The sequence below is a fragment of the Morus notabilis genome, unplaced genomic scaffold (genome assembly GCF_000414095.1).
Source record: "Morus notabilis unplaced genomic scaffold, ASM41409v2 Scaffold951, whole genome shotgun sequence".
NCBI lineage: Eukaryota > Viridiplantae > Streptophyta > Magnoliopsida > Rosales > Moraceae > Morus > Morus notabilis.
In genome coordinates, this window is record NW_010367036.1 from 115,476 (window position 1) to 129,792 (window position 14,317).

General features: G+C 30.4%; 2 protein-coding genes across 2 annotated transcripts in view; one reads left to right on the forward strand and one right to left on the reverse strand.

Moving 5' to 3' along the window:
- Positions 1-1,384, forward strand: part of LOC21396446 — a 3,453-nt gene extending 2,069 nt beyond the window's left edge. The window contains exons 3-5 of the mRNA XM_010111789.2: positions 531-629; positions 720-872; positions 1,021-1,384. Of these exons, the coding sequence (XP_010110091.1) occupies positions 531-629; positions 720-872; positions 1,021-1,155 (387 nt within the window). The 3' untranslated portion in view covers positions 1,156-1,384. The remainder of the gene's footprint in view (positions 1-530; positions 630-719; positions 873-1,020) is intronic.
- Positions 1,385-7,258: 5,874 nt separating this feature from the next.
- Positions 7,259-8,365, reverse strand: LOC21396447. Its single transcript, XM_010111790.2, has one exon. It carries the CDS (start codon positions 8,135-8,137, stop codon positions 7,409-7,411), a length of 729 nt encoding a protein of 242 aa, XP_010110092.1. The 5' UTR covers positions 8,138-8,365; the 3' UTR covers positions 7,259-7,408.
- Between the last annotated feature and the right edge of the window lie 5,952 nt (positions 8,366-14,317).

The window sequence follows — 14,317 nt, forward strand, 5'->3', positions numbered from 1 at the left end:
CGCTCTTTAACAAAAGTAAAATTTCTTGACTAAACATATAACTAGAATCTACAACTTAAGATGAACAATGCCCTCTTTTACGGATGCTTGGAGTTAGAATAACATTTTAAGGCTTTATTTCTTTAAGTTGTTTTATAGTGTTTTATATGTTAAATTTCTTAGTGCATATTCCTTTTAAAAAAAGAAAATCTTAGTGCATATGGGTGACAGCTTACATCATCATCTAAAAACTTCATGTCAAAAGCCTTATCATTAAAATACTAGAATCTATGATGACGTGGGTTATTAGCAATATGGGATTGGATTAAAGTTTGTAACTTTGTTGTATTCTGTTCTGAACTAAATTGAAGTATGTTATTGACAATTTTCTTTGAGCTTAGTATATGAATTTAACATGATCGTTTGATGTTCATTACAAAGTAATGTATCAAGGGAATCCTGTATATGTGAATAATGTAATGTGCACAGTACATATTTATAGGTTCTCTCATCTTTAAGAAAATTTTTAAGCAAATACTGGATGGCTGCAGATAATGATGCTTCATAATGGTCTGCTAATGGGTGGAAGAGTAGACATGCACGATCGATTTAGGGACATGAGACTCGATGTTGATAACATGTCATATGAGGTAATCTTTTAACAATCAATAATGGCCTTCTACTTGTTTTTTTTTTCAATTCCTAGTTTGGTTTTGCTTACCTAATGCTAATGAAAACAGGAGCTTCTTGAGCTTGGTGAAAGAATCGGTTATGTGAACACTGGACTCAAAGAAGATGAAATAGGTCGCTGCATAAGGAAAATTAAGCTCTCGATTCCGAGTGATTGGTCGCGGTTATCCACACAAGCAGATAGGAAGTGCAGCATTTGTCAGGTGAGATTGCTTGTAACTAAATAAATGGGTGAATAAATAAAATGTGTCTGATTGGTCCTAATTTTCATTTTTGGGATCTGTTTTTCACTTATGTGCTTTTATTGTATGAAAATGCTTAAACATCTATGAAACATACTTGTTCATACAGGAGGAATATGAAGCAGATGATGATATTGGTAAGCTGGACTGTGGACATGGCTTTCACATAGAATGCATAAGACATTGGCTTGCACATAAAAATACTTGCCCTGTTTGCAAGGCCGAAGCAGTGGCTCGGCGCTAAGGCCATGGAAAACTCCTCCAAAACTTACACAGCATTGCTGGTTTTCAAAACTTGTCATTACCCCTCTACATGGTGTATAGATTTCATTTCCTCCAAGCAATACATATTCTTTTGTTTGAAGCTTTTCCCCCACCCTATTTGCTTGTTTTGAAATGATGGGCCTCATTTATATTATGGCAATTCCCATGTTTATGATCTTTACAAGTTACAACAAACCTTTTCGAAGTCACTATTTTGTGTTTTCTGCTGCCCTTGACGAATTCATAGGGCTGAAACGTGAAATGCTTGTTCTTTATATGAATTCTTTTTCCCTTTTTAATTTTGTGGACGAAACCAACTTTATAAGTGCCTGGTTCAGTTAGTACTTGTGCCGTTAATTTTATTGAACATGGACCTAATTTCTTGTGCCCGGCAACTTGGAAGAGAGTACAGATGACATATAACGTGGATGAATTAAAAGGTCCCTTTCTTTAAGGCAGAAAAGGAAAAGAATTTAGGCCCACCTTTTTCTCTCATGTCCTTTTAGCTGTTAAACATAGTATTTTTGTTCCATTGGCCGCTACATATTTACACTTTCATTTTACCGATTTAAGTTTTCAATTCCAGTTTTGTTATAGTTAAAAGTTCTTATAAAAAGTCACATTTAATCTTTTTTGTTACAGTTAAAAACTCTCACAAGTCACATCTCAACTCGAATCGCTAAATTGAAGAGAACCAGGTTTTCAATATATATACATATTCGTGTGTGTGCAAATATATGCGTTTGTGTAATCTGTCGTTGCATATCACTGAGTGTAGGTGAAATGAACATAACCTTGAGCTGGCTCCAGTTCTGTTAATCACAAGGAGCTTTTCACTCTTGGGGTTGGTTATGGTAATGCATGTTCTTGAAAGTTAAATGTAGTCAAAAGTCATTTGCCCCAAACTGAGAAAACTTGACAGATAATGAAGGTTTAAAGCAGAGGTTACAGTACCATAAAATTCTCATAAATCATTGTGTCCATGTTTTTAAGAAAGCATGCCAGATTAATTAGTAAATTATGCAAAGTACTAAAAGCGTTCTAACTTTGTACATGTTGCTGATAACAAGGCAATTGGGGTAACTAGCTATACTATGAATGTATGCGAGAAATGTTAACATCTATTAATTATGTGTCAAATAGCATAGTAAATGTAAAGAGTGACAAAAAAAAAGTGATATTAATATTTTCATGAATGTAATACGAGTCTCAACATAAGTGCACACTATTAGTCAAAAAGACGAAATAACAAAAAAAAAAGACTTTTATTCCTAGGCTGCATTAACACGGCATTGTCTGCTGACTTCTAGTATACTATATACTTGGACTTTTATGCAAGTGCTCAAAGGGAGAAAAACAAAGCAAGATGAAGATGATATGTCGGTAAATTAGGAAACTATGAGCTGTGAAATAGTTGTATGGCTGTATGACCGGATATTAGGAGAGGATATTTGATTTTGTATTGTTTCCTTCTTTACAGATTTTGTTTTTCTGTTTTAGGGATCGGATTAGACCTCATTAAATTTATATAATCTTGGTACAATTTCTCTGAAACTATGAAGGAATAAAAAAAATTTTCTATCTTCCATTACTTACATGGTATCAGAGTCGGAGGTTCTGAGTTCAAACCCCCGTAATTGTACTCTTTATCCCCATTTAAAATTGTCATCATGTGTTGGTTTTTAATATATCTCGGGTTTAAATATTCACATGTTGGGCTTTTCAATTAATTTACCCACACAATTGTCTATTGTCCAGCCCACACGTGAAGGAGTGAGGGGGAGTGTTAAAGTATAAAACTATTATTGACCCACCTCTTAATAACTTAAACTTTTAGGATAAATTAATAAACTAACAATATATATATATATATATATATATATATATATATCCATTAACATCATAAACGTTCAATACATATATGTGCCAAAATTTTGTAAATTTTCAAAACAACTCTGTCTTGTCGAATGCCTTTATTTGATAAACTCTAATTTTGCCTTGTAAACATTTTTTCTCCTAATGCACGTTATTTTTTTCTTCCCTTGTAAGGTATTTAAAAGCAAAGTAGGTTGACTATCATTTCTAAAGGCTGATTATTCACCTGTCACTTTTATAAAGACTAGTAAAAAAAAGAACGTGCATGCTAGTCATAATAGGGTACGAATTTAAATATTATATTTATTGTTTATTAAAAAAATAATTTTATAAGGTAGATAAATAAGTTATAAATAATTGTCAGAGTCTATTAATTATAGCTTAAAAGATATAAAGAGTTACGAAGAGGAAGTATAATAATTTTAAAAGGTTATAAATAATGGTGAATATTTTATTTCTTATTCGAAAAACATAGCACACAAAAAAAAAGATCTACATAAAATGCATCTATATCATTAAAATAAGTTATGAAACAGAAACTTAATGCAAATAAATTTTAAATTTTTTATTAATATGAGGTTTTAGTCTAAATAAAATGAAACATTATTATTTAATTTGACTATTTTTTTGTAGCCCTAAGTAAGAGAAAAAAATAAATAAATTAACAAAACCTTACGTCGTTTTTGATGGGCGATGGTTCAGAAGTCACTTTCGACACGTAATACAATTATTATTTAATTTAATCACTTTTTCTTAAGTTCTAAATAAAAGAAAAATGTATATATCAAGTAAGGAAAAAGTACAAAAGGTGATGGGTTGGAAACAAAAAAATAAGCCGTTTTTTCTTAAGCTATAAATAAGATAAAATAGTAGATAACAAGAAAGTAAAAAGTACTAAAGACAAAGGGTATAAAAGAAAACGTAAATTTAACCGCTCTTTTTTAAGCCCTAAGTGATAGAAAAGAGTAGATAACAAGTAAGTAAAAGATAAAAAAGGTGAAGGGTATAAATAGAAATAAAAATTAAACCACATTTTTTTGAGCCCTAAGTAAGATAAACGAGTATATAACAAATAAGTAAATAGTACAAAAGGTGAAGGGTATAAATGAAAACACAAATTAACCGCTTTTTCTTAACCTCTAAGTAAGAGAAAAGAGTAAATAACAAGTAAAAAGTACAAAAGGCGAATGGCATAAACGGAAAAAAAATTGATCGACAACTACCTGCTTCATCACATTTTTATTATATACCAGTAAAAAAAGCGCGTGCATTAGTTATAATAGGGCATGAATTTAACTATTATATTTATTGTTTATTAGAAAAATAATTTTATAAGGTAGACAAATAAATTCTAAATAATTGTCAGACTCTATTAATTATAGTTTAAAATACGTAGAGAGTTACGAAGAGTGAGTATAATCATTTTAAAAGGCTATAAATAATGGTGAATATTTTATTTATTATTTAAAAAACATAGCACAAGAAAAAGATCTACATAAAATGCATCTATATCATTTATGAAACAGAAACTTAATGCAAATAAATTTTAAATTTCTTATTAATATGAGGTTTTAGTATGATAAAATGATATTTATTTTATCATGTAATAGATTGAGAATGGTGTCCTAGAAGCATGAGAAGTAATAAAATATTTATTATTTATTTAATAAAAGAGTTTACTCATTATTTTATGTGCATATATTATTAAATATTTTATAAATATCATTGAAAATTCCATGGAATTTTAATAAATAATAGAATATTCACATATATTCTATGATTATTTAGGTCACGTAAATAATCATAAAATTTTCGATGATATTCATAAAATATTCAATAGTATATGCACATAACATAATAAATAAACTATTTTATTAAATAAATAATAAATATCATATTATATCTCATGCTTTTAAGATACCATTCTCAACAAAGTCAGCAGTCAAAAACTGACTATACCAAGGCTCTACCGGAGAAAATCGCAATATATTAATCTAGCAATTCTTTGATCTAAAACTTGCTACTGATATATAAAATTGCTCAAAGTTGTGCTTCTCGTAGACTTCCAAACTAGAGTGGTTGAATAAAGGGATATTTATATTTTTATATCTTGTATTTTAAGTTTATTTAAAAATTATACTTTCGATCTCATCAAATATATACATTCAAATTAAATTTAATATACAATTTTATATCTCATTTCGGTCAATAATTGATTTTGACATTTAAATGACCAAACTATCTTTAAGAAAAAGAGAATAAAGAAAACTAAACTTTCCAATATTACACGAAATAAAAATAAAAAACACAACAAACCATTCCAAGGGTATGCTGCATATTTTGAGGTCTAAACTGTAAGTTTAATTTTTTAATTTTTTAATTTTTATTTTTTATTCAAGTGTATTTTAGGTATTTTCAAAGTTAAAATCAAGGGCTGGGTGTGAAAGGGTATAGATTTGTGTATTAAATCTAATTTAAAGGTATATATTTAATGAGATAAAAAATTAAAGGTCTAGTTTTTGAATAAATTCAAAATACATGGTATAAAATGGTAAATATTTCATGGATAAACGGGCAATGAAAAGAACGTTAAAAGAAGAGAAAATTGAACGTTAAATGAGCTCTTGTTATGAGTTCCATAGGTCGTTTCAGTTTGAGAAAATTGTTAAACTTACTCTTAGAGCGTATCGTATGGATTTTTACCTCTTACTCTTGATTAATACCGTTTTGACTAGTATAGTTATTTGAAAAGGTTGCTCCCTCTATTGCTACAATGTGTTTTCACCTTTCAATAAGACTTTCTTTAAGGTGAGACCCTCTAAAAAAACCCACAGTGTAACACCCTATTTTGATTATTAGATTACTTTTTAACGGTCAGATCTGTAGAGGAAATAGTTCTGTGCACATTGTAAATTTTTAATACACATCTGCACAGATTTAACTATTAAAAATTTAATCCAACAATTAAAATAGGGTGTTCTACTGATGAGTTTTTTTTTAAGAAATCTCACTGTAGAGACTCACTTTCAATAAAGAATCAAGATTTAGCCAAAACAAAAAGAAAAAAGAAAAAAAGGCAAAAGACCCAAACTTTACGTTCAATTATAGTCCCATAAGTCATAAGTACACATGCAATGTTGGCTCTGGTGCTTCTTTATAACGGATCATTGCAGACATATTTTTAGCCAAAATTATACTAAATAATAGATTTTTGAAACTAAATTAAATAAATAATAAAATTTAAAATTATTTAAAGTAAATAATAATTTACCTTGTAAATATTTTAATTGTGACTGGTAAAAAATAATTTATATGGTAAAATATTTTTATTTATGTAAAAAAAAATCTTTTTTTTCACATCGTAAAAAAAAAATTTACGTGAAATTTTTTTTATTAATTATAAAAAAATATTTATATGATAAACTGCTACTTACTTTAAATATTTTTAAAATTTACTATTTACTTAATTTAATTTTAAAATTCTCTCGTGGCACAATAGAATTCTTGAAAGCAATTGCCTTGGCTTTGCTTATTTTGTAAGGAAGAGAATAACCAGAATTATATATGAAGAAAAGCATTGACAAACCATGTTGATATGCTCGAAAATGCTAAGGGAGTGTTTGGTATGAGGGTTCTAAAACTAAGAATCATGATTCTTGTTCAAATTAATGTTTGTTTACAAAAAGTAAAAAATAGTTCTGATTTGACTCAATAAAATCAGTGTTTGGTTTAGATGGTTATGGTTCAAAGTACGAATTATGATGTGATGTTTTAAACTATAATCACATCTGGTTCTAAAACTACAATTTCCTTAGTTTATGGTGGTTCAAATCCCTGATTCTGATTTCAGAACCATGATTTAGACTTAAAATCATAAATCGTGATTATGATTTCAAAATCAAGACTACAATTACCTTGATTTGAACTCTCATACCAAATAGAGTTTAATTGGTTTTATTGGTCGCAAGTACAACATATATATTATTGTAAATAGTTTAAATTGTTATTTTAGTAAAATTAGTGAAGCTAACTCGTAACATTACCCATATATTCGATATATGTTATGATTACATTAGCGACCAAAAAAAAAAAAAGCTTTTGATTATTGATTAGGATAGAATAGGGTATGTAAAACCAATATCCTATATAGAATTGCTCAATATATTTGGGCTTAAATAGCTCACGAGAGCAGGAAAAATATTTATATGTACAAGTATAGATATTCAAATGACTTGTAGTAAAATATAATTTACACACACTCAAAACTGCACTGAAATAAACTCAAAACTATTGAAGCAAGAAGATTCAGATTCTTCTTCTTCTATTGAAGCAAGAATATTTTCCATTCTTCCAGAAAATCACCGCCCATTCCAATCTCCCATCACATTTCCTCTATTCCACACGGCTCCTTTGTAATAACCTGGATTTGGATAAGGAAGACGAGCCTGCGGAAACGGCGTCGTTTGGGGAGGAGAAGCAGGCCAACAGTCATTTCCTTGTCGATGCGGAATCGGAAACGGCGAACAGTAATTGTAATATCGCTGAGAATAGGAGAGGCTCGGATCTACCAAATCAAGATTGGGGACTTCCTCCACCGTCGGATACCTAATTTTGCACGAATCTAGGGTTTTCGCCGACTTCGAATTGAACTTGTACGACAGCTTCAACACGCCATTTGGCTTCCCGTCGGAGGATCTCACCTGGTACCGGACGAATCTCACGATTCCATTGGCCGACGCCTCGTCGGTGAGATCCGTCAGCGGAATCCGGACCTCTCCGATCGTCTTGTCTCCGATTCCGAAGAGGACGCCCTCGTGGCGAAGATCCAGGTGAATGAAGAGGTGATCGAGATCGGAATCGTAATCAGAATCGAGGAGGAACCGCATCTCGTGATTCCATTCCGGGAATCCGTCGTTCTCTCTGTCCGTGGGAGTTCTCTGCTGCTGATTCTTCTCCATTTTCTTGCTAGGATCGTCCCTGGCGATGGAGGCGAGCGCGAAGATCGAGAGCTTCTGGAAGAAGTTGAAGGCCCTGAGGTCTTCCCCGGAGATGAGCTTGATTTCTATGGAGCTCGATTCCTCGGCCATGGAGTTTGGGATCAATGGCGATGGCGGAAATCACGATGTGACTTCTTTTAGAATTTGAATTTGATTAACGATTTTGGATTCGAAAACGGAAAATAAAAAGTTGTTTTCTTTGTAAATGACGAACTAACTATTTCTCTTCGGCTTTCGCGAATTAGTTTCGTTCCAAACAGTGTTTTTGCATCAGTGCAGTACAGAACGCGTTTCTTGTTTCTTTTTTTTTTCTTTTTTTTATTTATGAAATTTGTGAATACAAAAGCCGCCGACGTTTGCGTCATTGCCGTCCACGTGTAGATTAGCAACCAATAGGAAGCTTGCTTTCCAAGAGGGATTTTGTACTTCACTAGACGAGAATGCCCCTGTTTTATTTCCCAATTCCCTCTCACATCCACTTTTCTTTTTTCAGAAGGGAAGGTTTTTTTATTATGGTCTGTTTATTTTATCAATTTGAGTTTAAAATTTAAGTTTTGTTACAGTAAAAAGTTATTAGAAATAATCACATCTAATATTTTTATTATTGTAAAAAGTTTTTATATAAAGTTATATCTCAATTCGAATTAAAAACTCGAATAAGTGAACTAAACAAGCTTGAAAGTTTTTCACGGTCTACAGGAACCTTGTTTTACTATTCTATTTTCATAGGCAAGACTAACTAGTAGTTCCAAAGAAAGGAGCATCTGGCATAGGCAGCAAGCCTTGGGAAGGCTTTCTTCGTATGATCGGTTCTTTTTTCACATCAACTTGAGAGGACTATGCTAGCCATCATAATTAATAAAGAACACCCTTATTTATTTTGACATCAGTTAAAGTTGTATTCACAAAAAGTGAGTCTCGTTAAGTGTGTAATGAGACTCAATTTAATAAGATTTACTATTTTATAAGTGATGGTGTTTTATCTTTATTAGAATAAATATCAATAAAAAAAAGATGATGTTTATACTTGTAGATTAGCAACCAATAGGAAGCTTGCTTTCCAAGAGGGATTTTGTACTTCACTAGACGAGAATGCCCCTGTTTTATTTCCCAATTCCCTCTCACATCCACTTTTCTTTTTTCAGAAGGGAAGGCTTTTTATTATGGTCTGTTTATTTCACTGATTTGAGTTTAAAATTTAAGTTTTATTATAATAAAAAGTTCTCACAAATAGTTATATTTAATTTTTTTTGTTACAATAAAAAACTCTCACATAAAATCACATTTTAACTCGAATTAAAAATTCAAATTAGTGAACTAAACGAGCATAACATTAACACAAAAAGAAAAAAAAAACTTGAGAGGACCATGCTAACCATCATAATTAATAAAGAACACCTTTATTTATTTTGACATCAATTAAAATCGTATTCATAAAAAGTGAGTCCCGTTAAGTGTGTAATGAGACTCAATTTAATAAGATTTACTATTTTATAAGTGATGATGTTTTATCTTTATTAGAATAAATATCATTTTTCATCAATAAAATATGATTCTCATTTAGTGAGATCCACGGTTACACGAGTGATGAGGTTTAGAGCATGTCTATTGCAATGTAAAATTTTGCTTTAGGCCTAATACAGCTTTCATTACGCGCTGCATGTACTTCCTACGGAATTTTAGAAATGCCAGAGCCTCACGGCATAGGAAAGACATCAAGTTACATCAATAACGACCACGAAAGCTTGTTGCCTACGTGAGATTTGACCACTTTGAGGCTTCGGAATAAAGTTGGACGATGACATAAAATAGCCCCATTCACTTCACCAATTCGAGTTTAGAATTCGAGTTTTGCTACAGTAAAAAGTTCTCACAAACAATCACATCTAACTTTTTTGCTACAGTAAAAAGCTCTCATATAAAATCACATCTCAACTCAAATTACAAATTTGAATCAACGAAGTGAACGGACCCGAACATTGGGCAACTTGTGCTTAATCAAAGGGACTTATATGGAAACAAGTAATTATCTAGTAGCCAAAATTGAAATCTGATTCAGTCCGTTAATTCGAGCTTTTAATTCAATTTGAGAAGTGATTTTATGTGAGAATTTTTAACTGTAATAGAAAAAAGTAGATGTGACTTTTTATAAGAACTTTTAACTGTAATAAAACTGAAATAAAAAATTCAAATCGGTACTAGGCATAATTATAAATGATAACTCACATACCACATCAGTTGGTACATACAAAATTAAGATTTGAATTGGTGTCCCTAACACTACTTAATGTTAAATTATAGTCTTTGGAGTCCTTCTGTAATGTAATGTTATCTTAATACTTAATTTTTCATATACTAAACTTGGTGGTAAATTTACCACCAAGTATAACTTATGCTAAATTTTGTCATTTTATTAGTATTGGTTGGTATTTTCACTTTTCATTTAATCATTATTTCTAAAGCTTAATGACTATGACAAAGTACAGTCATTATTAAATACTACTATTCATTAGTGCATAAATGAAAAAAAATATGAAATATACTGGTTGTGTTATTTTTGTTTTTCACGTTTTCTGAGAAAGAAAAAATAAAAATGGAAGAGAAACGACGTTTGACACAATTAAAAATAAAAAAATAGAAATAAAAATAATTTTTTGATTTAGTGTAAAATGGGAGAGAAATAAAAAATGACTTTTAATCATTTTTTATTTTTTTTGTTTATATTTTCTCCTCTCTCGAGCAGAGAGAGAGACATTAATAAATTTTTTTATATTGAAAATAATCTCTTGATAAAATTACCAAACGTATTTTCAAAAATAATTTCTGTCTGAAATTGAAAATGTTTTCATTTCAATTTTTATATAAAAAATAAAATCATTTTGAAATGAGTTCTAAACACACCTACTGTTTTCATAGTTTTTTGAGCCAAATATACCATCTGCCTTAGCATATGCAGTGGAGATAGGCCCGTTTAGTTCGCTGATTCGAGTTTTTAATTCGAGTTGAGATGTGACTTTATGTGAGAGCTTTTTACTGTAGCAAAAAAGTTAGATGTTATTGTTTGTGAAAATTTTTTATTGTAGCAAAACTCGAATTGTAAACTCGAATCAGTGAAATGAACGGGGCCACACTTTTAGTTGCTAAATTGTATTACTACAACATAAGTGACTTTAGTCTGTCGAAGTTCTAAGTCGTCTCTAAAAGCTTATTTGATAGGAGAAAAAAGTACTGAAGCATGATGGTGAGAGGGTTAGTGATGAAGAGGTATTCCAGTAACTGTTTATCTTTGGTTGTTATTTTGGCTCCTGTGCAGCCAATAGTCTTTGAGATTATTATCATTGATGCTCCTGAATTTTATGGTTATTTTCAATTTGTGCTCTAACTTTTAAAAATTCTCATTTTGTCCTATAAACTTAAAATTATTTTCACTTAACCACTAGTGTTGTAATTTCTGTTATTTACGTATTCAAATACTGGTTCGAATCACAATTGAAATAACTAAAATTTAAAGTAAATTTTACAATCTGAACGGCGAACTAAACAAGGCATAATAATTTGTCTAAACGTTTTACTCTCAATTTGAATTGATATTTTCAATGGGTATCGAAACACAAATTTAAATTTTATTGTAAGTTTAGAATTCTTTAATTTAAGCTTGTTGATTGAAACAATGATTAGGATGGGAAAACTAGAAAAACTAGACGCTCATGCAGGTTTTGCTAAACCAAATATATTTTCTTTGGAGTCCAATCAAAATATAGAAGTCGAAACAGATGAAGAGAATAATCAATAGTTGACTAGCATAGAATCTAATAAAGACGCGGTTGCGTTGGATTGTAAAAGTGAATTACAATCTTCCATGACTACCGAGAGTTAAATTCAAATTTAGACATGACTCGTCGTCGTGAGGAGACTCACTAATTTTGTATAGATTTTGAGTCGTATTGTCCCAAATTCCCACCCCTAATTGATAGTGAAAAATGTTAAAAGTCTCTTGATATTGAACTGAAGGATGTAGCTTGGCGACTTAATTGAAACTGGAGTTAAAATTCCAAGTTGGAAACTAATGCATGATTTGATGCCTTGAGTGAGGACTTATGTAACAACAGAGTTTTAACGTTGGAAACACTTGCAACCATTGTTATCAATACCGTTGTAGTAGATTAGAATCCCACATTGACTGAAGATATTGGTATGATCCACTTAATAAGGTGAGGGCAATCTTCCCCTAACAAGCCGGTTTTGTTAGGTTGAGTTATGTCCAATATCTTTTAATTTATGTAAAATAGTACGATCCGATTTTGAGAAGTCTAATGAAAATGCTTAATTTCCAGTTTGCTGGTCCTCAAGCAACTTTGACTTCTCCTAATCATATGTAAAACCTTGACAAACCTTAAATTTCGCAACTTGATTAAATATTGTATTGTTACTAATTTCTTGTACGACTTGCATAATCATCTTGAGAATATCGAGAAGTTATATACATCTATAGAATGAACACAGCAACATTGTTTCAATAACATATTTTTACAAGAATAACAATGCTTTTAACATGACGGCATGCATCTAAGAGTTTTTTGATTTTTTTTCCTCATTACAATGCTGTTTCTTCTACACATAAAGGGTAACAAAGTACATTAATTCTCAAGTCTTAAGACTAGGAATCAAGAGAAAGAGCAGAGAGTAGTTGCTGTAAATTGAAATTGCTAAGAATGATTTGTTTATTTAAATTTAAATTAGTTTGTGTTTAGCTTATCCTTAGTATTTATAGATTAGATTATAGTTGTTATTTTTAGTTTAAGGTTTGAATTATTTTAAATAGTAGTTATTAGGAGATAAGTCTTTAGTTTAGATACTAGATTAGTATTTTATTCAAATTCAAACTCCTCATGTAATTCTATTAATATTGCATTCTCATCAATAGAAAACTTGTACCATTGTGTTTCAAAGTCTAATTTAATAAGAAATTAAGACTTACCTCTTAATAACTAATAATTTAAATTAAGACTTACCTCTTAATAACTAATAATTCAAAATTTAAACTAAAAGATAATCACTATTTTAAATTGTAATCACTAATCTAAATAAACAAAATACAAACTAAAATTTAAATAAACCAATCATCCTTATCAGTAACATCTTTCTTAACGAGCCATTGTTGGAGCTGGAGGTCCAGAGGGAGGGGGCGGAGGGCTTGGCGTGGTTCTAAGTTTTCTAATCTCCACATCTGCAAAACTCAATTTTCAATGAACAACTGCATATTATGTTCTAATTATATGCCTTCTATTGTGAGGAAAGACAAAACCAAAAAAAAAAAAAAAAAAAAAAAAAACACAACAAAACCAAAAAAAAAAAAAGACAAAAACAAAACACAACAAAACCAAAAAAAAAAAAAAAAAAAAAAAAAACAAAAAAAAACCAAAAAAAAAAAAAAAAAAAAAAAAAAAAAAAAAAAAAGACAAAAACAAAACACAACAAAACCAAAAAATTAAACATAATTTAGAAAAGCTACTGTAAGGTAGTTTTGAACTGTCAAATTATGTATTATAATTAAATTAGAGTAAAAAGAATATGCCACTTTAGTGAATTTTCATAAAATTCTGACGGTTCAAAACTATTTTTAGGGAGAGAGAGAGAGAGAGAGAGAGAGAGAGAGAGAGAGAGAGAGAACCCCTACTACAAATGAGTTTTGTTTTTCAATTAGAAGCGATCAATCGTCAAGACAAATAGAGCATATGTCAATTAGGAACGATCAATCGTCAAGAAAAGTTATGCTCGCATCTGCAAAATAACTGTTATATATATATATGTATATATGTATATATGCTGGCATCCTCCCATCGTAATTTATTTATGAAATAGAACAGATAATAAATCTAAAATAGAAGAAAAAGAAAAGACCAGTTCAAAAGGCTAACAAGTAATTAGAAATCCAAAAAGCGTAGCAAGTTCCTTTCAAAAAAAAAAGAAAAAAAGCGTAGCAAGTGCATTCGATCATAAAAGTTTCTCTCTCTCTCTCTCTCTTTTTTTTTTTTTTTGGCAGTAAAGATTCTGCCATGATAGTAAAAGCGCCTTCATTTAAACTTAATATAAGTACGAACCTGCATGGACAATAGAGATCTGCATGGCAAAAATGGCAACAAGAAGGGTAGTCACCGCCAATATGAAACGAAGAGTAGAAGAGATTGCCATTACTCTCTTTAGCATGTAAAAGCCAATTCTTATACACACTATGACGGATGACCCTGTTGTTCTTAATATGCAGCACTA